The following is a 26373-nucleotide window of genomic DNA, read 5'->3' as shown; positions in this document are numbered from 1 at the left end:
AAATGGTGACAGGGATTTTGTTTTTTCAAATCAAATCTAAAAATGCTCAAATTTGAGTGAATTTCAGTAAATTTGACTCTGACTTTGATATGACATAGTATTTTGCTTGCTGATCATGGTTAAACCTTCAGCAGTAAAATTAGTATTTAATGATGCAAAATAGATATATGGAAAAGTCCAAGAAGGTGAAATAAATCATTTCCATAGATGCTATGCTATTTTGACCACTCCAATATTACGTAGATACTACTTTATTTATCACTTTGACAGCTCGCTAGAATGAATTTAAGATGCCATCAAGAGATTCATTCAATGGGGAAGAATATCTATAATTAAAATCATACATCTCAGATACTTCCAAGGTCTCCTTTAGATGCTCTTTCTTTAAGAATATATCTTTTTTCTTTTAAGTTCCCAGGGAGTGTGGGTACCCCGCTGTGACATTTAGATATTCTTTCATCCTCAACGCATAGTAGATAAACATCGTATTCTGCATAGATTACAAGTGGCTATTACAATGGTCCTGATGTGGAATTATCATCTACGACGATGGTTACTTGGGCAGTTTTTATCAAGAAACTTCTCCAACCGATCAAGATAAAATATACATTGTTCATCGTACTACTAGTAGCCATTGCTGCAGGGAATAAATATGGGCACATTAATTTTCCTTCCCATTATTAGCAATTTTGAGGTTGATTTCCACATATTCAGTGTCTCGGCCATTTAGAAGGTTTCTGTAATGGACCATCATTTGAGTCACCAGATTTCCCTTCCATGGTTTTCTGAGAATCACAAGCAATAATGATGATAACAGAAAAGAGCGTTATTATAATGATAATGGTAATCTGTGGAATTTCAAGTCCTTGATTAAACAAAATCTTAGAAAATGTGCCACCACGGGACTCCTGAAAATGAAGAATAAAGAGTTTGAGGTGTTTGGAATGCAAGTTGCATGAAGCAATAGTCTGGCTCTCTGACTCCTATGGACCCTATTGTACCCTGTGTCCACAAAGAAAATAGGAGGAAACTACACATACAATCTTGGTGCAGCTATAAATTCCAGGTTTACACGGTCCTACTCTACTGACCACAATTCCCGGACTGACCACCGGTCTCCCAACCCAAACTTAGACACATACAGTATGAGGCTGCAAGTTCATGTCCCCATCATCAGACCAAGAATTGCCATCTATAAAGGGGCTGTAAAATATCCCCTGTGAACAAGACATATTGCAGCTTGTGCTTCAGGGATGAAATAACATTTTAACAGCAAGTTCTGTGATGTAGCTATTTGTTTAAAAATTATTCCTACTTTTTAATAAAAAATATAACTATAGCATTCCATAATGTATATTAATGTGAAATCTAAATAATCACAAATTTAATAATAAACCACTTTTGACCAGTCACAGACAGAATAAACATTAATATAAAATTTACATTCCAGGCACCAGTGACCGGTTATGGCAGTCCTTTTCCTTTCCATCTGGCTCAGACCATCACGACAACTTCTCTCTGCCACAAGTGGTCTCTGTAGAGTTTGCCAATTAGATGTCTTTGGCATCTCACTTTTATAGCACTACTTTATGCACACACTCACACACTCTGCCTCCTGAATACAACACCGTAACACCCAGTGAACCACAATAATGTAACAGCACTAGGCACGGTGCCATCTGAAAATCACAGCAGATCATGTATCTATAAATTAAATTACACTACAGCTTGTGCCCCATATATGCTACCACCACACACTGCACCTTTTATCTATTTGCTCCACACCCTCTGTACTGTTAATATAAAGCTGGCACATGCTAAAAATAAAAAATCTACATTAATTGCCTTTTGATTATAGTGCCATACACCATGCCGCCTGAATGTCAGTGACCACATGATGGAGTGCAACAAACTGAGCCTGCTCAATATAGTGCGACACATATTGTCCTCTGAGGATCTCAGCGCCACCATAGTGGCCCCTTAAATATCAGTGCCATGTAAAGCACATCCTGATTACAGTGCCACACGTTTCCTTCTGAAAATAACAATTCCTGTAATTCAGAATAAAATCACTGCACTACAATTGAAGTACTAGTGGTGTACTTCTATACATGAGTCAACGTAAGGCTGCAGTGTGCTGAGGACTGGCAGCCACTGATGAGACTTATTCCTGCTGTCCGGGCCTGACAGGCTGAATCCGTGCTGATGTAACCCTGATGAAAAACGACGGCATACTTCGAAACGCGTTGGTTGGATCTGACCCCTCCACGCACCCATCCTTGTCAGTCACGTGACGTCATGGGCCGGAGCCCACCGTTAGCTTCTATCCCAGCGCATTTCTGCCTTCAGTGCCTTTGCACCTGTACCAGCCGCTATCACGCGAGGACGCTACCTGCATCCTGGCATCTCCGCACACCAGCAACATTAGCACGGAACCAGCCTGTCACGCCTAGACAGCAGAAGTAAGTCTCATCAGTGGCTGCCAGTCATGAGCACACCACAGCCTTACGTTGATTCATGTATAAAAGTACACCACTAGTACTTCAATTGTAGCACAGTGATTTTACACCGTGTGCAGAATTATTAGGCAAGTTGTATTTTGATCATATGATACTTTTTATACATGTCCTACTCCAGGCTGTTCAGGCTTGAGAGCCAACTACCAATTAAGTAAATCAGGTGATGTGCATCTCTGTAATGAGGAGGGGTGTTGTCTAATGACATCAAAACCCTATATAAGGTGTGCTTAATTTTTAGGCAACTTCCTTTCCTTGGGCAAAATGGGTCAGAAGAGAGATTTGGCGGGCTCTGAAAAGTCCCAAATTGTGAGATGTCTTGCAGAGGGATGCAGCAGTCTTGAAATTGCCAAACTTTTGAAGAGTGATCACCGTGATAAAGCGTTTCATGGCAAATAGCCAACAGGGACGCAAGAAGCGTGTTGGGCAAAAAAGGCGCAAAATAACTGCCCATGAATTGAGGAAAATCAAGCGTGAAGCAGCCAAGATGCCATTTGCCACCAGTCTTGCCATATTTCAGAGCTGCAGCGTTACTGGAGTAACAAAAAGCACAAGGTGTGCGATACTCAGGGACATGGCCAGTAAGGAAGGCTGAAAAACGACCACCTTTGAGCAAAAAACATAAGATAAAACGTCAAGACTGGGCCAAGAAATATCTTAAGACTGACTTTAAAAGGTTTTATGGACTGATGAAATGAGAGTGACTCTTGATGGGCCAGATGGATGGGCCAGAGGCTGGATCAGTAAAGGGCAGAGAGCTCCACTCCGACTCAGACGCCAGCAAGGTGGAGGTGGGGTACTGGTATGGGCTGATATCATCAAAGATGAACTTGTGGGACCTTTTCGGGTTCAGGATGGAGTGAAGCTCAACTCCCAGACCTACTGCCAGTTTCTGGAAGACAACTTCTTCAAGCAGTGCTACATGAATAAGTCGGTATCATTCAAGAAAAACAGGATTTTCATGCAGGACAATGCTTCATCACATGCCTCCAACTACTCCACATCATGGCTGGCCAGTAAAGGTCTCAAAGAAGAAAAAATAATGACATGGCCCCCTTGTTCACGTGATCTGAACCCCATAGAGAACCTGTGGTCCCTCATAAAATGTGAGATCTACAGGGAGGGAAAACAGTACACCTCTCGGAACAGTGTCTGGGAGGCTGTGATGGCGGTTGCACGCAATGTTGATCATAAACAGATCAAGCAACTGACAGAATCTACGGATGGAAGGCTGCTGAGTGTCATCATAAAGAAAGGGGGTTATATTGGTCACTATTTGGGGGGGGGGGTTGTTTTTGCATGTCAGAAATGTTTATTTCTAAATTTTGTGCAGTTATATTGGTTTACCTGGTGAAAATCAACAAGTGAAATGGGAATATATTTGGTTTTTATTAATTTGCCTAATAATTCTGCACAGTAATAGTTACCTGCACAAACAGATATCCTCCTAAGATAGCCAAATTAAAAAAAAAAAAACACTCCAACTTCCAAAAATATTAAGCTTTGATATTTATGAGTCTTTTGGGTTGATTGAGAACGTAGTTGTTGATCAATAATAAAAATAATCCTCTAAAATACAACTTGCCTAATAATTCTGCATACAGTGTATTCCTTATTTTTACCATTTTTGAATCGCAGGATTTGCACAGAGCCTGCCTTCTGACTTGCAGCTGCTAACCTTTGTTTTAGTCCCAGGCGCACCAGTGTGCTTTTGTACATTCTTTTAATTCCTGTAATTCCCCTAAAATAAACTAGTGGTACATTTATTACGATAATACTATAATTATAAATGATCAAAATCTGAACTCATTATCTTTCCTCCAACTCGCATACCTTCCGTACCTGATCTATCACAATAAATGACATCACGCATTCCCCTGTACCAGAAATCTACTGCCTCGGATTAACCCTTGACTCTGCTCCGTCTTTCAGACCACACTTCCAAGCTCTCGCCACGTCCTGTCACCTCCAACTCAAAAATATTCCCAGAATCCGTCCTTTCGTCAACACTCAATCTACTAAAATGTTATTCCATGCCCTCATCATCTGCCGCCTCGACTACTGCAACATCCTCCTGTGTGGCCTCCCTTCTAACACTCTCGCACCTCTCTAGCTTAACTCTGCTGCCCAACTAATTCATCTCTCTCCTCACTACTCCTCTGTTTCTCCAATGTGCAAATCCCTTCATTGGCTCCCAGTTCCCCAGCGTATCTAGTTCAAACTACTAATACTGACCTACAAAGTCATCCATAACATTTCTCCTCCATATATCACCGATCTAATCTCCTGATATCTTCCCTCACGTAATGTTAGGTCCTCCCGAGACTTTTTCTATCCTCCACAATTATACGTTCCTCACCCAATCGCCTCCAAGACTTCTCCCGAATATCCCCCATCCTCTGGAACTCTTTGCCCCAACATGTCCACCACATTCGAATCTTTCAGATGGAACTTGAAAACCCATCTCTTCAAGAAAGCTTACAATCTGCAATGACTATGCTGCAATGTCCACACCACCGGAGCTGCTACAATCCTCAACCTACTGTCCTGCAAGGGCAGGGTCTTCTCCCCTCTGTATCAGTCTGTCATCAATCAATGGTGCTATATAAATAATAATAATATAATACCCTTCTACTGTCTTATTGCCACACAGAGTCGGCTGAAAATTATAGCAGATATGAAACCTGACATTTGTGCCCCCTTACACTGCAGCTGTTGACCCTTCTTGTGTCATCTTCTAAAGAAGGGAAAGGCGCCTGTGTCAAATTTACACTCAATTCTGCCTTAGCACGACAGCAAAATATATTGATTGAGGCAACGATTTAACTTGAGACCCTGAAATGAGACACTAAAACTATGTTCATACGATGCGTTTTTACATTATCAGCAAAGCTATAAGATTTTAGAAATCTCATGCACACGCTTGGTTTATTTTCTGACTGAATTGGAAAACTGCGTTTCTTTAAATCTGCAGCATGTTGATTCTTTCAGCATTTTTAGCAGTGTTCTTTCACCGGTAGAAAGCAATGAGAATGTAAGGAAAAACGCAACTGCAGTTTTAAATGTTTTTGGCGAATGAAACTATCTTTGTGATAAATATACTGTAGCAAAAGCACACATGTAATCCACACCAAAACAGGCTGCAAAAACGCATACCGTAGAAAATGCCGCAAAAATGATGAAAAACAATTGTTTTGAATGCAGCATTTTTACTGTCAACAGAGCAGGTTTTGGCTGCAGAAAAAAAACGCACGCACGCACGCACAAACACTGCATGTGAATATGGCTAATTGTCTGAGCGTTAATACTAGTATTCCCCATTCACACTCTAACTTTTAGGATGCTTTCACAGGGCGTTCTGTGTCCTCATCGGAGCATACGTCCGAAATCCCTAGCAAAACAGTCCGGACGCATATGCCGATGGGGCCATAGACTGTAATAGTGACAGCAAAAACAACATGCGCTTTCCTGTGCATCATTTTTGGGAGTGTACGTCTACTCATCTTTGCCATTTTCAAGCTTCGTGTATTCACGTCTTGGGGACACATAGGGGATTGAATAAAGAATGTATCCAGACTGTTTCTTCCCTGCTGCTGTTTTGACATATGGCTCCAGGGTACCGCCGGCTTAATCCCACCCATACTTTTAAAAAACGAAAAAATCCTGCATGCGTGAATCAAACACCCTCTAGAAAATGAACAAAATGTTCTAAATGTGCCAGAGGATCTGTGTTTGCCAAGTGCAACATATATAGAATGGAGAAAAAGGTTTATGGCTTCCCCTGGAAAACTTCTTCAAAACAAAATCTGAAAATATTTGGAAGCTTTTAAAGAAAATGTAACTTTTTCAAAGTGCTTTTAGAAAAGGAGACAGATTTATAGTGCTCTAAGATTTCTGATAAACAGTGATAAATGCATTAAGTAGATGAGTGAAGATCTCTGGGATGGCGACAATAAAGAGGGAGATTGTATACAAATGAATCATCCTTAGAGGCTCAAATACGTAAAAGAAAAATTGTGCTCCATTTTAGATTCAACGAAGTAGTAAAGTGCAAAATAGAAGTGTGGGCTGCAGACTATGTAAAGGCTGGCGGAAGAACTTGGCTAATGGAAAATGTAGGATGCAGAAATAACAAATAATCACACGATAGGTCTTCATATGCAAAGCATATTGCTATGAGACCCCCTATCTCTTACATTTACACTAATGCCCACGTGTACACTGAATATGTGTGTACATACTGTGTATGTACAATATATATATATATATATATATATATATATATATATATATATATACAGCTCTGGCAAAAGTTAAGAGACTTACCACATCTGAACCCTGTCATGGGCAGCCCAATCTCCAGACCTGAACCCCATTGAAAACCTCTGGAATGTAATCAAGGGGATGATGGATAGTCACTCACAAGCCATCAAACAAAGAAGAACTGCTTACATTGATGGAAAGCATGCCAAGATGCATGAAAGCTGTGATTAAAAATCATGGTTATTCCACAAAATATTGATTTCTGAACCCTTCCTGAGTTAAAACACTAGTATTGTTGTTTCTAAATGATTATGAACTTGTTTTCTTTGCATTATTTGAGGTCTGAAAGCACTGTTTGTTTGTTTTTTAAATTCTGGCCATTTCTCCTTTTCAGAAAAAAGCAAACAAAATTTATTGCTTGGAAATTCTGAGACATGTTGTCAGAAGATTATTAAAGGGAACCTGTCACCCCGTATTTTAAAGATGAGATAAAAATGGCATTAACAAGGGCCAGAGCTGAGCTTTACAGTACTGTCTTCTGTGTGTTTATATTCCGCACCTATGTTGCCGAAATACCTTTTGAAAGTCGGCGTTTGGTGCTGTCACTCAGTCAGGTCTGGTCAGATGGGCGTTGATAAGTTGCGGTTCCTCCCCCACCTCTTGCGTTTCCCTGCGAATGTTATTCCCGCCGTCAGCGTTGTGCTTAGCGCCTGCGCACTAACGTATAATTTGGCGCCTGCGTATTATGGTTTTCCCAACTGTGGGCATATCATAATGGACATTACTGCGCATGCGCGTGTCGGCACTTTTACCTGTGTGCCCCGGAAGTGGTCATAGGCGCATACTGTATAGCTGGATGCCGGTAACAGTTTCTCAGCCCCACCTGCGATCATAAGTTTTACCGGCATCCAGCTATACATTAAATGCGCATATAACCACTTCCGGGGCACACAGGTAAAAGTGCCGACAAGCGCCTGCGCAGTGATGTAACGTACGCTATGCCCACAGTTGGGCACAGCATAATGCGCAGGCGCAAGAGGCTCATTTAATGCGCAACTGCTAAAAAAGTGCGCGATCTGTGTGATTCACAGAGCGCATTTAAGTCATACACGCCGAGGAGCAGGGGGGAGGAACCGCAACTTATCAACGCCCATCTGACCAGACCTGACTGAGTGACAGCACCAAACGCCGACTTTCAAAAGGTATTTCGGCAAGATAGGTGCGGAATATAAACACACAGAAGACAGTACTGTAAAGCTCAGCTCTGGCCCTTGTTAATGCCATTTTTATCTCATCTTTAAAATACGGGGTGACAGGTTCCCTTTAAATAAATGAAAAATTTACATTTTACTCAAAAATGTTCAGTTTCTATAAAGAGAAAAATCAGACAATCTGAAAATGTTGCAGTGGTCTCTTAATTTTTGCCTTCTTGACAAAAATCTGCAATAAAAGCCATGAACTGTTACGGAGAACAAGCGAACCCATTATAACCTGTGTGCTAGTGCACATGGACAATTTTATACACGGACTAATGATAGGGTGAAAAACATTGCAGCATGCATTATCCTGGTTTGTATCAGAATAATGCATGTCATCTAAAGGCAGCTCTGACCCCTGTCCCCGATACAGATGAGCAATTGGAACCATTTAATCTGCAGTTTGCATTCGCGATTGTCCCATTTTTCAATACCAGTGATTTACACTTATGCCTCAGAGGAATAACTTCCATATTTAGAGACTTGGCTTGTAGCTTTTCAGGGATTTTCTGCCCAGGCGCCGTAGAGTCACTGTGGGTACTGATTAGATGCTCTCCGCATATCCTCCCTGCATAATCATCGCTAGGAACCATGTGTACATAGGGATGACTATGCAGGGAGGAAGTGGGGAGAGCATCTTATCGGCGCGCAGACCCAAGGTCACTGGAGCGGAAGTTGCCTGCGCAGAAGATCCCTAAATACACTGCCCATAGAAGGGAGGATGAGGTATGTATTTCTGAGGAAGTGCAGGGTGCAGGAACAGGATTCGGGGGCCTTAACTAACATGCATGGGAGGGGGGTAATAGTACAATGAAGACAGGAAGCAGGGATTTCTTCCAGGCACCGCACACCCCGGAGCCTGGAATAAATCATCAGCATGAGAAAAGAGTGGGGACATAGAATAACGGACAGATGAAAGAGCAACACGTTTCAATCAACAAAGTGATCTTTATCAAAGAGAAAAGAGTATAAAATGTCTCCACAATAAGACCATTAATATGAGGCATACAGGTAGGATTAGTATAACATTTCTATTACCTGTATACTCATATTAAAAGGTCATATACACCCCAGGGGGGGGGGGGGGTTTAACAGATTTGCTTTAACTTTTTTCACACAAAAAATTACTTTTAGACCCACTGTTTGGGCATACTGAGGTCTCTGGAGGGAGTGAGCATCAATTGACTTTTTCAATGCAAATTTTGCTGAAATCATCAGTGGAAACCCCTGTAAGATTGCTCTCACTAAGTGTATTGGGGGACACTCACTTGGCACGGGATTAACGTAGTCAGGCACGATTTTTGAACACAAAACAGTCCACACGGTTTATTAAAGGTCATAAACCGGGTTATGCACAGTCCATATTATACATTCCATAGAGAACACAATAGGCACCGACTGGTGATATTAACTTGCAGTTTTATATTGCACACTTCATATACGGCTTGAACTCATGGACACTAAACATGCTGGACCTCGCACTTCGTCCAGTTACCATGAGTGTCCATATGCCGTACAGTTCACCAATGTCCCAAGTCACATACAGCGCATATGACACTGGGTCACGGTCTCTAAACACGCCGAACCTCACTCCGTTCAGTCACTGTGGGAGACCACACAGTTCATAGAACATTACAAGCACCAACAGTCTGTAAAGGTACCTGACGGGAGCTCCTGCTCCACCTGCTGATTCCTTGTCAGTCCACTCCTCCGGGAAAGCTGCCTCACAGGGATCACCAACTTGCCTGGGCGGCATATCTTAGTCAGTCCAGACCCATCAAATGACGGTAGCTTCCCCACATGAACCGCACATGTGACCTGTCCAGGTGCTATTCAGGACCTCGTCCAACACCCCAGGCCACCCGCAAGTCCAAAGCCCCACCATGTGCTCTTCAGAACTCCTACTCCCAGGAAATCCAACACACCAGGCTCACCAGGTCCAAAGCTCCACCATGTGCTGTTCAGGACTCCTACTCCCAGGAAATCCAACACAGGTGGTTCAGTGTGCTATTCAGGGATCCTGTCCTACTCCCAGGACCTCCCAACACACAGGCTCTCCAGGACCTTCCACTGGAACCACACGGGAACATGTGACCCACACCCTGGTCACCTTATATATCCTTAACCACTCCCCTGGGTTGGAGTGTGGATGTGTGGCTAGTTTGTCCCGCCCATCTCACACAACTAGCCTAGAAAGTCTCCCTTACAGATACACCATACATATACACTCTTGAGGGACTACAGGTCCCAGAACAACAACATTGCATCAGACTTACTACACAAACTCCCTCTGCGACACATATTGGCCATTCACAACACAGCCAGTCACTGTTTCACCACGATTATCACAATAGATATGCCTCCATGCACATCCCAAGGAGCACTCATAGCGCCTCCTAGCTGTCACAGGGGTCACTGCATCACCCCCACCACAAGTGAACCCATTTTGGAGACTAGACCCTTCAGGGAACTTATCTAGATGTGTGGTGAGTACCTTGAACCCCCAGGTGCTTCGCAAAAGTTTATAACGTTGAGCCATGAAAATAAAAAAATCACATTTTTTCCACAAAAAAGTTATTAGCCCCAATGTCTTTATTTTCACAAGAGTAACAGGAGAAAATGGACCCCAAAATGTGTTGTGTAATTTCTCCTAAGTACACAGATACTCCATATGTGCTCGAAAACTACTTCTGAGGCACAGTGCAAAGTTCAGAAGGGACGAAGCGCCATATTGGAGTTCAGATTTTGCTGGACTGGTTTGTTGGTGCCATGTCATGTTGGTAGAGCCTCTGAGGTGCCGAAACAGCAGAATCTCCTCCATAAGTGACCCCATTTTACAAACTACCCCTCTCAATGAATTCATTTTGGGGTGCATTTATCATATTGACACCAGTGCAGTTGCACTTACATTGGGGTTTACATCTAAATTTCCTAGCGATGTGATTCAGATGAAACCCCTGAGGGATCCATTCACTATAATGAGGCAGCAAAATTACTCTGGACTCTTTCAAGGCTCTGCTCAGCGGTGTCCTTTTTTCAGAGGTGCACAAAACGGTGGCAGACCATGCTTTTATTCATACCTAAAAAAGACGGACTCTTACGGATCACAGGCCAGACAGCATCCAGAGTGACTCTATTTGTCTCAATATAGGGAATCTTCTGCCAGAGGTTTCATTTGAATCACGCATTTCTGAGATTTACAAGGAAACCCTGGTGTAAGTGCTTAATGCAGAGTGCAGGATTAATGTGCATCGAGCTTTACAGCGATCTTTGGGAGGCAGAATGAAAAAATCAGCAGCAGGTGAAGACTTGGTTTTATTTATTTTTTACACCGTTCTTCATGCAGTATAAATGATTAAACAACTTTATTCTTTGGGTGAGTGCAATTACAGCTATACCAGATTTATATTTATGTTTGGCTGCTGCCACACACTAAAATACACGTTTTATTGCAAAAAGCATCGCCATATTTTGAGAGCAAAATTTTTTCCATATTTCAACTGACAGTCATGTGAGGGTTTATTTTTTGCCAGACAAGTTGACATTTTTATTGGTACCATTTTTGAGCACATGACATTTTTTGATCACTTTTTTATTCCAATTTTTGGGAGGCAGAGTGAACAAAAGCCAGAAATTCAGGAATTGTTTTTTTGGTTTTCTTTTAATGCTGTTCCATGTGTTGTAAAATTGATAAGGCAGCTTTATTCTTCGGGTCAGTACAATTACAGCGATACCTCATTTGTATCTTACCCTCTGTGTGGCAGGGTGCAAGAAGAGTACCTATCAGGTGCTTGGGAAAGTTGGGTGGCAGGTGTACTAGTGTGTGACCTAGTGCAGGCATCTCACTGGCCTATCAAAACTGCAAGTAGTGAAAGTTGTGTAGATGTATTGGCTGTTGGGTGCCCGGAGTTGAAAGCTGGTGATGTAGTCACACTCAGCTCTGCAGCAGCTGCAAGGGTATTATTAAATAATACAAAGATCAGTTTTGCTGTTCTTTCCCCTACCCACACAATGACTGCTAAAACGTGTATGTAATGAAAGCTGAAAGGTGTCTGCATCAAGCTTCCTATTTTCTCTGACTGTCTGTCATACATGTCCCACACTGAGAAACCCTGCTCTAAGTTATTCTGGGGGTCTGTTCTTTTTTTCCCCTGTTACTTTCTGTATGCTTATGATTGGTCAACTTCTTTGAGGTGAAGAAGTATAAACCCACAGTAAAAAAAATAATCATTGGTAACGTTATCATTGGTTGGCGTTATAATTTAGAATCTAAAGATTGCAAGCTAATATTTCTGCTATGGAGAGGAGGAATGTAAAAAATAAACACTGTTTACTCAGCACTGCAGCCAGTATTCCATGATGTCACTAGTTTAACATGCTCAAACAGGTGAAAGATCCTCCTTAAAACATCGTATTTCTTTCAAAAAGATACAAAATTAAGCTGTTACCCATGTTACATGTCAAAGAAGATGTATGCATAGACATTAATGATACATTACGAGAATATGTGCTTGTGACCCTCATCGATTACTCAGAAGGCCAGGTGTGTTTATGAAAAACTTCTCACCTTTTTTCATAAGGAGATGCAAACCCTGGTCCAACTCTGTATGTCATGTTCATCCTGCCTTTCCACGCACTTGGTACCTCCAATCCAGACATCTTGCTAGGAAATATAAGCAAAAGTAAATTATTAAGAATCATATAATGTTAGAGTTTGAAGTGACTTCAAGGGTCATTGTGTCCAACCTTCAGCTCAATGAAGGATTCACTAAACCAGTGGTCCCCAACTCCAGGCCTCGAGGGCCGCCAACAGTGCAGGTTTTCAGGATTTCCTTAGTATTGCACAGGGGTTGGAATCATCACCTGTGCAGATGATCACATTACCACCGATGCAATACTAAAGAAATCCTGAAAACCTGCACTGTTGGCAGCCCTCGAGGCCTGGAGTTGGGGACCCCTGCACTAAACCATCTCAGACAGATGTCTGTCCAGCCTCTGGTTGAAGACTTGCATTGAAGGAGAACTAGTCATCATCTCTTGTGGCAGCCTGTTACACTCATTGATCACCCTAATGCTCAAAAAAAAATCTTAATATATAATCTGTATATTCTCCCTTTCAGTTTAATTCCATTGCTTCTTGTGTTTCCATTTGCAAATGAGAATAATGATGATCCCTCTGCACTGTGACAGCCCTTCAGATATTTATAAACAGCTATTAAGTCTCCTCTTAGCCTTCTTTTTTGCAAACTAAACATTCCCAGATCCTTTAACCGTTCATCATAGGACATATTTTGCATTCCGCTTACCATTATGGCAGCCCTTCTCTGAACTTGCTCAAGTTTTTCAATGTCTTTCTTAAAATGTGATGCCCAGAACTGGACACAGTATTCCAAATGTAGTCTGACCAAGGAGGAGTAGAGGGGATAATTACTTCACGTTATCTAGACTCTATGCTTCTTTTAATACATCATAGAACTGCATTGGCCTTTTTTGCTGCTGCATCACACTGTTGACTAATGTGCAGTGTGTGATCTATTAGTATACCCCAGACTTTTTCATATGTTGTGTTGCTTAGTTCTATTCCTCCCATTCTATAGATGTAATTTTCGTTTTTCTTGCCCAGATGTAGAAGATTGCATTTCACCCAGTTAAAACCATTCTATTAGTCACCGCCCATTGTTCAAGTTTATATAAGTCCTTCTGAATCCTTTCTTTTTCTTCTCTAGTGTTTGCTAGCTTTACATCGTCTGCAAATTTGATTAGTTTATCTTTGCTGAAGTTGATGTATACTATATCTACCACATTTCCTTGATCCACCCAGTTGATTCCATCATAGAAGGAAATTGGATTAGTCTGGCATGACTTGTTTGCTAGAAACCCATGCTGGCTCTGCTAATTACTGTATTCTTATCTAAGTACTTACAGTACATACATGCTCTTTAATAATTTGTTCAAAGATCTTTCCTAGTATAGAAATGCAGCGCCCCAGAGACCTGGTCGTTGCAGTAACGTCACTCTGCGACTAAGGGGAGTGATGATACGTCTGATGGCACTAAAGGAGTTCATCTGACCAGGTATCACAAGCACACACTACACTTCACACACCGGTCACCAGGGGGAGCAAAAGGTTCTATTTATTAGGCCACTCCTCACACTGGTAAAACTAGGGGTTGGATAGGAAGTTAGGGAAGAAGCTGACTGAGTTTTGTCCAGGCAACATCCCGTGGCAGGGGGTGTTGCGGGGGGAAGATTCAGGGGGGTCCCTGTCAGGCATGGGAACCTGGCAGGTACCTAGCGACAAGAACGGAACGAAAGGAACCGCGCCTGCACTACCTTGCGGCGGTATCCTTAGAAAGGACATGAAGCGAAGGATATTGTGGACAGTGAGAAACGAGATCAAGCACAAAGGAGAGCCAGTAGGAGTCGTGCCCGGAGAACGGCAACATCCTACTGAGGCACGTAGCCGGTGCCCGGAACACCGAGGAAGTAACTGACTTTATGCCTTACTTCAAATACCGCAGGACAGTTAATTATAGGTTGGCTGTCTACTTTACATCACCTAAGCAGACATAGGGGGCAACGCGTGGAGAGGGGCGTAACAAACCTGGGGGACGGAGAATAGAAAGAACTAGAAAGAGCTGGAACGAACGAGAATAGAAGTTGTGAGGACTATCCCGAAAGCTCAGCAGGGAAGCACTACAACACACAGGCGCTAGTGGTAGGCAACGATTTCCACCTGCAAAGGGAACTCTGGATATGCCTTCGGACCGGCCGGTCTCAGACAGCCCTGTTAACTGTGCTCTGGATTGAGGATCCTGAAGTCACCAGTAAAGAGGTAAAGAGACTGAAACCCTGTGTCCTCGTTATTGTCTGCACCTCACATCATCACCACCTACACTACTGGGAAGCCCTGGGGACTCACCTCACCTGTGGGAAGGTAAACCATCTAGCTGCCATCACATCACCCCAGTGGTCCCCAAGCAGCGTTGGTCACAAAATCTTGACAGACTCGTATCACCTTTCATTGGACGCCCCTTAGCAGGGTCACAGACCGGGTCCAGCCACCGTGACATCCCCAGAACTGAGCCAGCAGAGGACCGGTACCGAGTAACCCGTGGCCCTGCATCTGGGGGCGCTCCAAAAACATAGTAGTCCTTATGCATAAAGACTCTTCAGAAAGTTTCATGATTGCCCAGTGTATTTTTCTAATTTTAGTTGCTTAGCCTGAATTAGGCTAGTGATCTTGTTTGCTTTGTCTCATAAATATGGAGAAAAGGAGCAGCACATACAAAGAATACAATAATGAAATGTTCTTTATTGCTTAACAAAAATGAAAAAAAAATATTTGCAATGGAAAAGGGGTCACATGATAGCCATGAAAGACTGATGTGTTTCCAGTATAATAATAATGCCCTTACTTATATTCTAAACCAAGGAACCATAAGAGAGTATATGTAAAACCATGGCAGACCAATCACATGTAAATACTTAAAAAAGTTATCAGAATTTTTTTTTTTACTATGCGCCTAAAGACAGTCTAACAGAGGCAGCTATCTGTCTGTTCTACTCAGCGTCAGCTCAGAGCAGTCATTGTCCGCTCCTGCCAGCGATTCAGCTACTTAACTTCAACAGAGCAGTTCTTCTTCCGGGATGCTCTGTGCCTTCTGACATCATGCTGATTGACAGTTTGGTTCCTGCAGTTATGACGGGGGAGTGAGGTGTCAATCAGTATGATGTAAGCAGTCACATCCCAATGATAGAGCAGGGCAGAAAAGAAACCACTGCTCTGCATACGTAATGTCAGCTAAAAACTGCTGAATCTCTGGCAGGAACCATCTGGGACTGCTTTGTGCTGACAGAGATTGGTGACAGGCACAAAAGGCTGGTAGTCAGCAATAACCTGCCTGTTATTCCTTAGGCACATTGAAAAAAAAGTCCCAAATAATCCTTTTATTAGACATGATTATTTCAAGCTGTGCACTCCATATGCATGAATACATGACGTTGGTATTGGTGACTGTCCGGTGGTTCCTATAGCCATCAAACCCCTTTATAGAAACCTCATCCACATACCTATAATAAGGACAGACATCAAAGGTTGGATAATATTGGCCACAGTGGCCTTTATTACAAGCATTACAAATAACCATTTTTAAAATGTGCTAAGGTCCTTGAAGCTACAACACTCTGGTGACCCCAAGAAATTGACCGTAAGAGAACCACACTTAGTCCCAGCTGCAATGCACAGGCTCAGGAGCACCAGAAAGTCTGTGGGTTGCGGACCACCAAAAAGCCAATGGTTAACCGCTAACCCAAGACTCGACATTCCTTTGCCGTAAGCACCACCAATCACTTTTCCAAAGAACCAACTTATAACAGAGGGGTCAAGGTTCTGATGAATTCCCTCTACCAATTTAAAATCAACTTCAAGGACCCCCATCCACACCACTAGCCATTATGATCCAAGATTGAACAGCCTCTTACTGAACACTATAAGTATATACAGTGGGGCAAAAAAGTATTTAGTCAGTCAGCAATAGTGCAAGTTCCACCACTTAGAAAGATGAGAGGAGTCTGTAATTTACATCATAGGTAGACCTCAACTATGGGAGACAAACTGAGAAAAAAAAAATCCAGAAAATCACATTGTCCGTTTTTTTAACATTTTATTTGCATATTATGGTGGAAAATAAGTATTTGGTCAGAAACAAACAATCAAGATTTCTGGCTCTCACAGACCTGTAACTTCTTCTTTTAGAGTCTCCTCTTTCCTCCACTCATTACCTGTAGTAATGGCACCTGTTTAAACTTGTTATCAGTATAAAAAGACACCTGTGCACACCCTCAAACAGTCTGACTCCAAACTCCACTATGGTGAAGACCAAAGAGCTGTCAAAGGACACCAGAAACAAAATTGTAGCCCTGCACCAGGCTGGGAAGACTGAATCTGCAATAGCCAACCAGCTTGGAGTGAAGAAATCAACAGTGGGAGCAATAATTAGAAAATGGAAGACATACAAGACCACTGATAATCTCCCTCGATCTGGGGCTCCACGCAAAATCCCACCCCGTGGGGTCAGAATGATCACAAGAACGGTGAGCAAAAATCCCAGAACCACGCGGGGGGACCTAGTGAATGAACTGCAGAGAGCTGGGACCAATGTAACAAGGCCTACCATAAGTAACACACTATGCCACCATGGACTCAGATCCTGCAGTGCCAGACGTGTCCCACTGCTTAAGCCAGTACATGTCCGGGCCCATCTGAAGTTTGCTAGAGAGCATTTGGATGATCCAGAGGAGTTTTGGGAGAATGTCCTATGGTCTGATGAAACCAAACTGGAACTGTTTGGTAGAAACACAACTTGTCGTGTTTGGAGGAAAAAGAATACTGAGTTGCATCCATCAAACACTATACCTACTGTAAAGCATGGTGGTGGAAACATCATGCTTTGGGGCTGTTTCTCTGCAAAGGGGCCAGGACGACTGATCCGGGTACATGAAAGAATGAATGGGGCCATGTATCGTGAGATTTTGAGTGCAAACCTCCTTCCATCAGCAAGGCCATTGAAGATGAAACGTGGCTGGGTCTTTAAACATGACAATGATCCAAAGCACACCGCCAGGGCAACGAAGGACTGGCTTCGTAAGAAGCATTTCAAGGTCCTGGAGTGGCCTAGCCAGTCTCCAGATCTCAACCCTATAGAAAACCTTTGGAGGGAGTTGAAAGTCCGTGTTGCCAAGCGAAAAGCCAAAAACATCACTGCTCTAGAGGAGATCTGCATGGAGGAATGGGCGAACATACCAACAACAGTGTGTGGCAACCTTGTGAAGACTTACAGAAAACGTTTGACCTCTGTCATTGCCAACAAAGGATATATTACAAAGTATTGAGATGAAATTTTGTTTCTGACCAAATACTTATTTTCCACCATAATATGCAAATAAAATGTTAAAAAAACAGACAATGTGATTTTCTGGATTTTTTTTTCTCAGTTTGTCTCCCATAGTTGAGGTCTACCTATGATGTAAATTACAGACGCCTCTCATCTTTTTAAGTGGTGGAACTTGCACTATTGCTGACTGACTAAATACTTTTTTGCCCCACTGTATATATATGTATATATATATATATATATATATATATATATATATATATATATATATATATATCTACATTGATCATTTTTAGGTTTTATTGCTCTCAATACATTCCACTATGTAATGAATAAAGATTTACAACTGGATTATTTCATTCAGTGATATCTAGGATGTGGGATTTTAGTGTTCCCTTCATTTTTTTGAGCAGTGTATATATATATATATATATATATATATATATGTATGTATATATATATATATCTATAATATAACGCTGGGAGCGTCACTCTGTCCCGTTCCAGCGCTGCGTGCGGCTCCGTGTTCCGGGTCCTCTGCCTGTGACGTTCACAGTTCAGAGGGCGCGATGACGTGCTTAATGCGTGTCGCCCTCTGACTGAACAGTCACAGCCAGAGGAGCCTGAACACGGAGCGGCACGCAGCGCTGGAACGGGACAGGCGAGTATAGCAAGTGTCGGGGGCCTGAGCTAGCGGCGACTCCGGCACCTGACCCCCAAAGCGCGCCGGTGTCCCCGCCTGCTCAGGCCCCCCCAGCACTCGGCGCCCAGCGACAATAGGTGAGTATGGTATTTTTTTTATATATATATCGCAGCAGCATACAGGGCATATACAATGGAGCATCTTATGGGGGCCATCAACCATAATGGAGCAGTGTATGGGGGCATATACAATGGAGCATCTTATGGGGGCCATCAACCATAATGGAGCAGTGTACGGGGGCATATACAATGGAGCATCTTATGGGGGCCATCAACCATAATGAAGCAGTGTACGGGGGCATATGCTATGGAGCATCTTATGGGGGCCATAAACCATAATGGAGCAGTGTATGGGGGCATATAATATGGAGCATCTTATGGGGGCCATCAACCATAATGGAGCAGTGTACGGGGGCATATAATATGGAGCATCTTATGGGGGCCATCAACCATAATGGAGCAGTGTACGGGGGCATATACTATGGAGCATCTTATGGGGGCCATCAACCATAATGGAGCAGTGTACGGGGGCATATACTATGGAGCATCTCATGGGGGCCATAAACCTTTATGGAGCAGTGTACGGGGCATATACTAAGGAGCATCTTATGGGGGCCTGTTATGGACCTGGTGGTTAGGAGCACCCGGAATGACCTGATGGTTAAACTAACACAGGACAAGCTCTGGGAAGTGGGAGCTCTGCTGACCGCAACCCCTAATCCTATCACACACACTAGAAATAGCCGTGGAGCGTACCTAACTCTGCCTAGACGCCTCTTCACAGCCTAAGAGCTAACTACCCCTAGAGATAGGAAATAAAGCCTACCTTGCCTCAGAGAAATTCCCCAAAGAAAAAGGCAGCCCCCCCACAAATATTGACTGTGAGTTAAGATGAAAGTCACAAACACAGGAATGAAACAAGTTTCAGCAAAGGGAGGCCAGACTTACTAAACAGACTGAGGATAGAAAAGGTAACTTTGCGGTCAGCACAAAAACTACAAAAAGACCACGCAGAGTGTGCAAAAAGATCGCCGCACCGACTCACGGTGCGGAGGTGCCACTCTGCCTCCCAGAGCTTCCAGCTAGCAAGGCAAAATCATGATAGCAAGCTGGACAAGAAAACAAGAACAACAAATAAACTAGCAGGGACTTAGCTTCTGCTGGAGTAGACAGGTCTCCAGAAAGATCCAAGAGCGAACTGAACCAGTACTAGAACATTGACAGCTGGCATGGAGTAACGATCTGAGTGGAGTTAAATAGAGCAGCCAGCCAAAGAATAAACTAGGTCACCTGTGGAAGGAACCTCAGAACCAGCAGCTCCACTCACAGCCACCAGAGGGAGTCCATGGACAGAACTCGCCGAAGTACCATTCATGACCACAGGAGGGAGTTCGATAACAGAATTCACAACAGTACCCCCCTCTTGAGGAGGGGTCACCGAACCCTCACCAGAGCCCCCAGGCCGATCAGGACGAGCCAAATGAAAGGCACGAACCAGATCGGCAGCATGAACATCAGAGGCAACAACCCAGGAATTATCTTCCTAATCATTACCCTTCCACTTGACCAGGTACTGGAGTTTCCGTCTCGAAATGCGAGAATCTAAAATCTTCTCTACCACATACTCCAACTCCCCCTCGACCAACACCGGGGCAGGAGGGTCAACGGAGGGAACCATAGGCGCCACGTATCTCCGCAATAACGACCTATGGAACACATTATGGATGGCAAAAGAAGCTGGAAGGTCCAAACGAAATGACACAGGATTAAGAACCTCAGAAATCTTATATGGTCCAATGAAATGAGGCTTAAATTTAGGAGAGGAAACCTTCATAGGAACATAACAAGACGACAACCAAACCAAATCCCCAACACGAAGTTGGGGACCAACACAGCGACGGCGGTTAGCGAAACGTTGAGCCTTCTCCTGGGACAATGTCAAATTGTCCACTACGTGAGTCCAAATTTGCTGCAATCTGTCCACCACAGAATCCACACCAGGACAGTCCGAAGGCTCAACCTGCCCTGAAGGAAAACGAGGATGGAAACCAGAATTACAGAAAAAAGGCGAAACCAAAGTAGCCGAGCTGGCCCGATTATTAAGGGCGAACTCAACCAAAGGCAAGAAGGACACCAATCATCCTGATCAGCAGAAACAAAGCATCTCAGATATGTCTCCAAAGTCTGATTGGTTCGTTCGGTTTGGCCATTTGTCTGAGGATGGAAAGCCGAAGAAAAAGACAAATCAATGCCCATCTTAGCACAAAAGGACCGCCAAAACCTCGAAACAAACTGGGAACCTCTGTCCGAGACGATGTTCTCCGGAATGCCATGCAAACGAACCACATGCTGGAAAAACAATGGCACCAAATCAGAGGAGGAAGGCAATTTAGACAAGGGTACCAAATGGACCATCTTAGAGAAGCGATCACAAACCACCTAGATGACCGACATCCTTTGAGAGACAGGGAGATCTGAAATAAAATCCATGGAAATATGCGTCCAGGGCCTCTTCGGGACCGGCAAGGGCAAAAGCAACCCACTGGCACGAGAACAGCAGGGCTTAGCCCGAGCACAAGTCCCACAGGACTGCACAAAAGAACGCACATCCCGTGACAAGGAAGGCCACCAAAAGGATCTAGCCACCAAATCTCTGGTACCAAAGATTTCAGGATGACCAGCTAACACCGAACAATGAACCTCAGAGATAACTCTACTAGTCCATCTATCAGGGACAAACAGTTTCTCCGCTGGACAATTGTCAGGTCTATCAGCCTGAAATTTCTGCAGCACCCGCCGCAAATCAGGGGAGATGGCCGGCAAAATTACCCCCTCTTTGAGAATACCAGCCGGCTCAAGAACACCTGGAGAGTCAGGCACAAAACTCCTTGAAAGGGCATCAGCCTTCACATTCTTAGAGCCCGGAAGGTATGAAACCACAAAATCAAAACGGGAGAAAAACAGCGACCATCGAGCCTGTCTAGGATTCAACCGTTTGGCAGACTCGAGATAAGTTAAATTCTTGTGATCCGTCAAGACCACCACGCGATGCTTGGCTCCTTCAAGCCAATGTCGCCACTCCTCGAATGCCCACTTCATAGCCAACAACTCTCGATTGCCAACATCATAATTTCGCTCAGCAGGCGAGAACTTTCTAGAAAAGAAAGCACATGGTTTCATCACCGAGCCATCAGAACTTCTTTGAGACAAAACAGCCCCTGCTCCAATCTCAGAAGCATCAACCTCGACCTGAAACGGGAGCGAAACATCTGGCTGGCACAACACAGGGGCAGAAGAAAAATGACGCTTCAACTCCTGAAAAGCCTCAACGGCCGCAGAGGACCAATTGACCACATCAGCACCTTTCTTGGTCAAATCAGTCAACGGTTTAACAACACTAGAAAAATTAGCGATGAAGCGACGGTAAAAATTAGCAAAGCCCAGGAACTTCTGCAGGCTCTTCACAGATGTAGGCTGAGTCCAATCATAAATGGCCTGAACCTTAACAGGGTCCATCTCGATAGTAGAAGGGGAAAAAATGAAACCCAAAAATGAAACCTTCTGAACTCCAAAGAGACATTTAGACCCCTTCACAAACAAGGAATTCGCACGAAGGACCTGGAACACCATTCTGACCTGCCTCACATGAGACTCCCAATCATCCGAAAAGACCAAAATATCATCCAAATATACAATCATAAATCTATGCAGGTACTCTTGGAAGATGTCATGCATAAAGGACTGAAACACAGATGGAGCATTAGAAAGCCCGAATGGCATCACCAGGTACTCAAAATGGCCCTCGGGCGTATTAAATGCTGTTTTCCATTCATCGCCCTGTTTAATACGCACAAGATTATACGCCCCTCGAAGATCTATCTTGGTGAACCAACTAGCCCCCTTAATCCGAGCAAACAAATCAGACAGTAGCGGCAAAGGGTACTGAAATATGACCGTGATCTTATTAAGAAGGCGGTAATCAATACAAGGTCTCAAAAACCATCCTTCTTGGCCACAAAAAAGAACCCTGCTCCCAACGGTGATGACGACGGGCGAATATGCCCTTTCTCCAAGGACTCCTTTATATAACTCCGCATAGCGGCGTCTTCTGGCACAGAAAAATTGAACAGTCGGCCCTTAGGAAACTTACTACCAGGAATCAAATTAATAGCACAATCGCAATCCCTATGAGGAGGTAGGGCACTGGATTAGGGCTCATCAAATACATCCCGGTAATCCGACAAAAACTCAGGGACTTCAGAAGGAGTGGAAGACGAAATTCACAGCAATGGAACATCACCATGTACCCCTTGACAACCCCAGCTGGACACAGACTTTGATTTCCAATCCAACACTGGATTATGGACCTGTAGCCAAGGCAACCCCAAAACGACCACATCATGCAGATTATGCAACACCAAAAAGCGAATATCCTCCTGATGTGCAGGAGCCATGCACATGGTCAATTGAGTCCAGTACTGAGGCTTATTCTTGGCCAAAGGCGTAGCATCAATTCCTCTCAATGGAATAGGATACTGCAAGGGTTCCAAGAAAAAACCACAGCGCCTGGCAAACTCTAAGTCCATCAAATTCAGGGCAGCGCCTGAATCCACAAATGTCATAACAGAATAGGACGACAAAGAGCAAATCAGAGTAACGGACAAAAGAAATTTAAACTGTACCATACCAATGGTGGCAGACCTAGCGAACCGCTTAGTGCACTTAGGACAATCGGAGATAGCATGAGTGGAGTCACAAAGTAAAAACACAGCCCATTCTGACGTCTGTGTTCTTGCCGTTTAGCTCTGGTCAAAGTCCTATCACATTGCATAGGCTCAGGCCTCTGCTCAGAGAATACTGCCAAATGGTGCACAGCTTTGCGCTCACGCAAGCGCCGATCGATCTGAATGGCCAAGGACATAGACTCATTCAGACCAGCAGGCGTGGGAAATCCCACCATAACATCCTTAAGGGCTTCAGAAAGACCCTTTCTGAAAATTGCCGCCAGGGCGCACTCATTCCACTGAGTAAGCACAGACCACTTTCTAAACTTCTGACAATATACCTCCGCTTCATCCTGACCCTGACACAAAGCCAGCAAGATTTTCTCTGCCTGATCCACTGAATTTGGTTCATCATAAAGCAATCCAAGCGCCAGAAAAAACGCATCTACATCACGCAATGCAGGATCTCCTGGCGCAAGGGAAAATGCCCAGTCTTGAGGGTCGCCACGCAACAAAGAAATAATGATTTTTACTTGCCGAACGGGGTCACCAGAGGAGCGGGGTTTCAAAGCAAGAAACAGTTTACAATTATTTCCGAAATTCAGGAATTTAGATCTATCCCCAGAAAACAAATCAGGAATTGGAATTCTAGGCTCTAACATCGGATTCTGAACTTCAAAATCTTGAATGCTTTGTACCCTTGCAGTGAGATGATCCACAGAAGAGGACAGACCTTGAATGTCCATATCTACACCTGTGTCCTGAACCACCCAGAGGTTAAGGGGAAAAGAAAGACAAAACACACTGCAGAGAAAAATAAAATGGTCTCAGAACTTCTCTTATCCCTCTATTGAGATTCATTAACACTTTGGGCCAGCTGTACTGTTATGGACCTGGTGGTTAGGAGCACCAGGAATGACCTGATGGTTAAACTAACACAGGACAAGCTCTGGGAAGTGGGAGCTCTGCTGACCGCAACCCCTAATCCTATCACACACACTAGAAATAGCCGTGGAGCGTACCTAACTCTGCCTAGACGCCTCTTCACAGCCTAAGAGCTAACTACCCCTAGAGATAGGAAATAAAGCCTACCTTGCCTCAGAGAAATTCCCCAAAGAAAAAGGCAGCCCCCCCACAAATATTGACTGTGAGTTAAGATGAAAGTCACAAACACACGAATGAAACAAGTTTCAGCAAAGGGAGGCCAGACTTACTAAACAGACTGAGGATAGAAAAGGTAACTTTGCGGTCAGCACAAAAAACTGCAAAAAGACCACGCAGAGTGTGCAAAAAGACCCCCGCACTGACTCACGGTGCGGAGGTGCCACTCTGCCTCCCAGAGCTTCCAGCTAGCAAGGCAAAATCATGATAGCAAGCTGGACAAGAAAACAAGAACAACAAATAAACTAGCAGGGACTTAGCTTCTGCTGGAGTAGACAGGTCACCAGAAAGATCCAAGAGCGAACTGAACCAGTACTAGAACATTGACAGCTGGCATGGAGTAACGATCTGAGTGGAGTTAAATAGAGTAGCCAGCCAAAGAATAAACTAGGTCACCTGTGGAAGGAACCTCAGAACCAGCAGCTCCACTCACAGCCACCAGAGGGAGTCCATGGACAGAACTCGCCGAAGTACCATTCATGACCACAGGAGGGAGTTCGATAACAGAATTCACAACAGGGGCCATAAACCTTTATGGAGCAGCGTATGGGGCACATGGATGGGAGCAGCAAATTACAGAACAGTGGCGCAGGATGGGAGCAGCACATGACAGAACGGGGGCGCAGGATGGGAGCAGCAAATGATAGAATAGGGCAGCACATGACAGAACGGGGGCGCAGGATGGCAGCAGCACATGACAGAACGGGGGTGCAGGATGGGAGCAGCACATGACAGAACGGGGGTGCAGGATGGGAGCAGCACATGACAGAACGGGGGTGCAGGATGGGAGCAGCACATGACAGAACGGGGGTCCAGTATGGAAGCAGCACATGACAGAACGGGGGCGCAGGATGGGAGCAGCAAATGACAGAATGGAGGCGCAGGATGGGTGCAGCACATGTCAGAATGGAGGCGCAGGATGGGTGCAGCACATGTCAGAATGGGGGCGCAGGATGGGAGCAGCACATGTCAGAATGGGGGCACAGGATGGGAGCAGCAAATTACAGAATGGAGGCGCAGGATGGGAGCAGCAAATGACAGAATGGAGGCGCATGATGGGTGCAGCACGTCAGAATAGAGGCGCAGGATGGGTGCAGCACATGTTAGAATGGGGGCGCAGGGTGGGAGCAGCACATGTCAGGATGGGGACGCAGGATGGGAGCAGCACCTGACAGGATGGGGACGCAGGATGGAGCAGCACATGACAGGATGGGGACACAGGATGGAGCAGCACATACCAGGATGGAGACCATATACCAATATAAATGCTCGCCACCCGGGCATAGAACGGGTTCAATAGCTAGTATATATATATATATATATATATATATATATATACTGTATATATATATATATATATATATATATATATACAGTACAGACCAAAAGTGTGGACATACCCTCTCATTTAAAGACTTTTCTGTATTTTCATGACTATGAAAATTGTACATTCACACTGAAGGCATCAAAACTATGAAATAACACATGTTGAATTATATACTTAACAAAAAAGTGTGAACAACTGAAATTATGTCTTATATTCTAGGTTCTTCAAAGTAGCCACCTTTTGCTTTGATGACTGCTTTGCACACTCTTGGCATTCTCTTGATGAGCTTCAAGAGGTAGTCACCGGGAATGGTTTTCAATTCACAGGTGTGCTCTGTCAGGTTTAATAAGTGGGATATCTTGCCTTATAAATAGGGTTGGGACCATCAGTTGTGTTGTACAGAAGTCTGGTGCATACACAGCTGATAGTCCTACTGAATAGATTGTTAAAATTTGTATTATGGCAAGAAAAAAGCAGCTAACTAAAGAAAATTGAGTGGCCATCATTACTTTAAGAAATGAAGGTCAG

The 26373-nt window shown here is 43.9% G+C and overlaps 1 protein-coding gene across 1 annotated transcript in view; it reads right to left on the bottom strand.

Moving 5' to 3' along the window:
* LOC138643106 (putative N-acetylated-alpha-linked acidic dipeptidase) overlaps window positions 1-26373 on the bottom strand; it is a 234570-nt gene that overhangs the window by 110489 nt on the left and 97708 nt on the right. Inside the window, exon 7 of the mRNA XM_069731859.1 lies at window positions 12603-12698. Coding sequence (XP_069587960.1) covers window positions 12603-12698 — 96 coding nt within the window. The remainder of the gene's footprint in view (window positions 1-12602; window positions 12699-26373) is intronic.

This window comes from Ranitomeya imitator, chromosome 1 (genome assembly GCF_032444005.1).
Source record: "Ranitomeya imitator isolate aRanImi1 chromosome 1, aRanImi1.pri, whole genome shotgun sequence".
In the NCBI taxonomy this organism is placed as follows: Eukaryota; Metazoa; Chordata; class Amphibia; order Anura; family Dendrobatidae; genus Ranitomeya; species Ranitomeya imitator.
The sequence above is the reverse complement of the archived record's forward strand: the minus strand, read 5'-3'. Positions and strand labels throughout refer to the sequence as shown.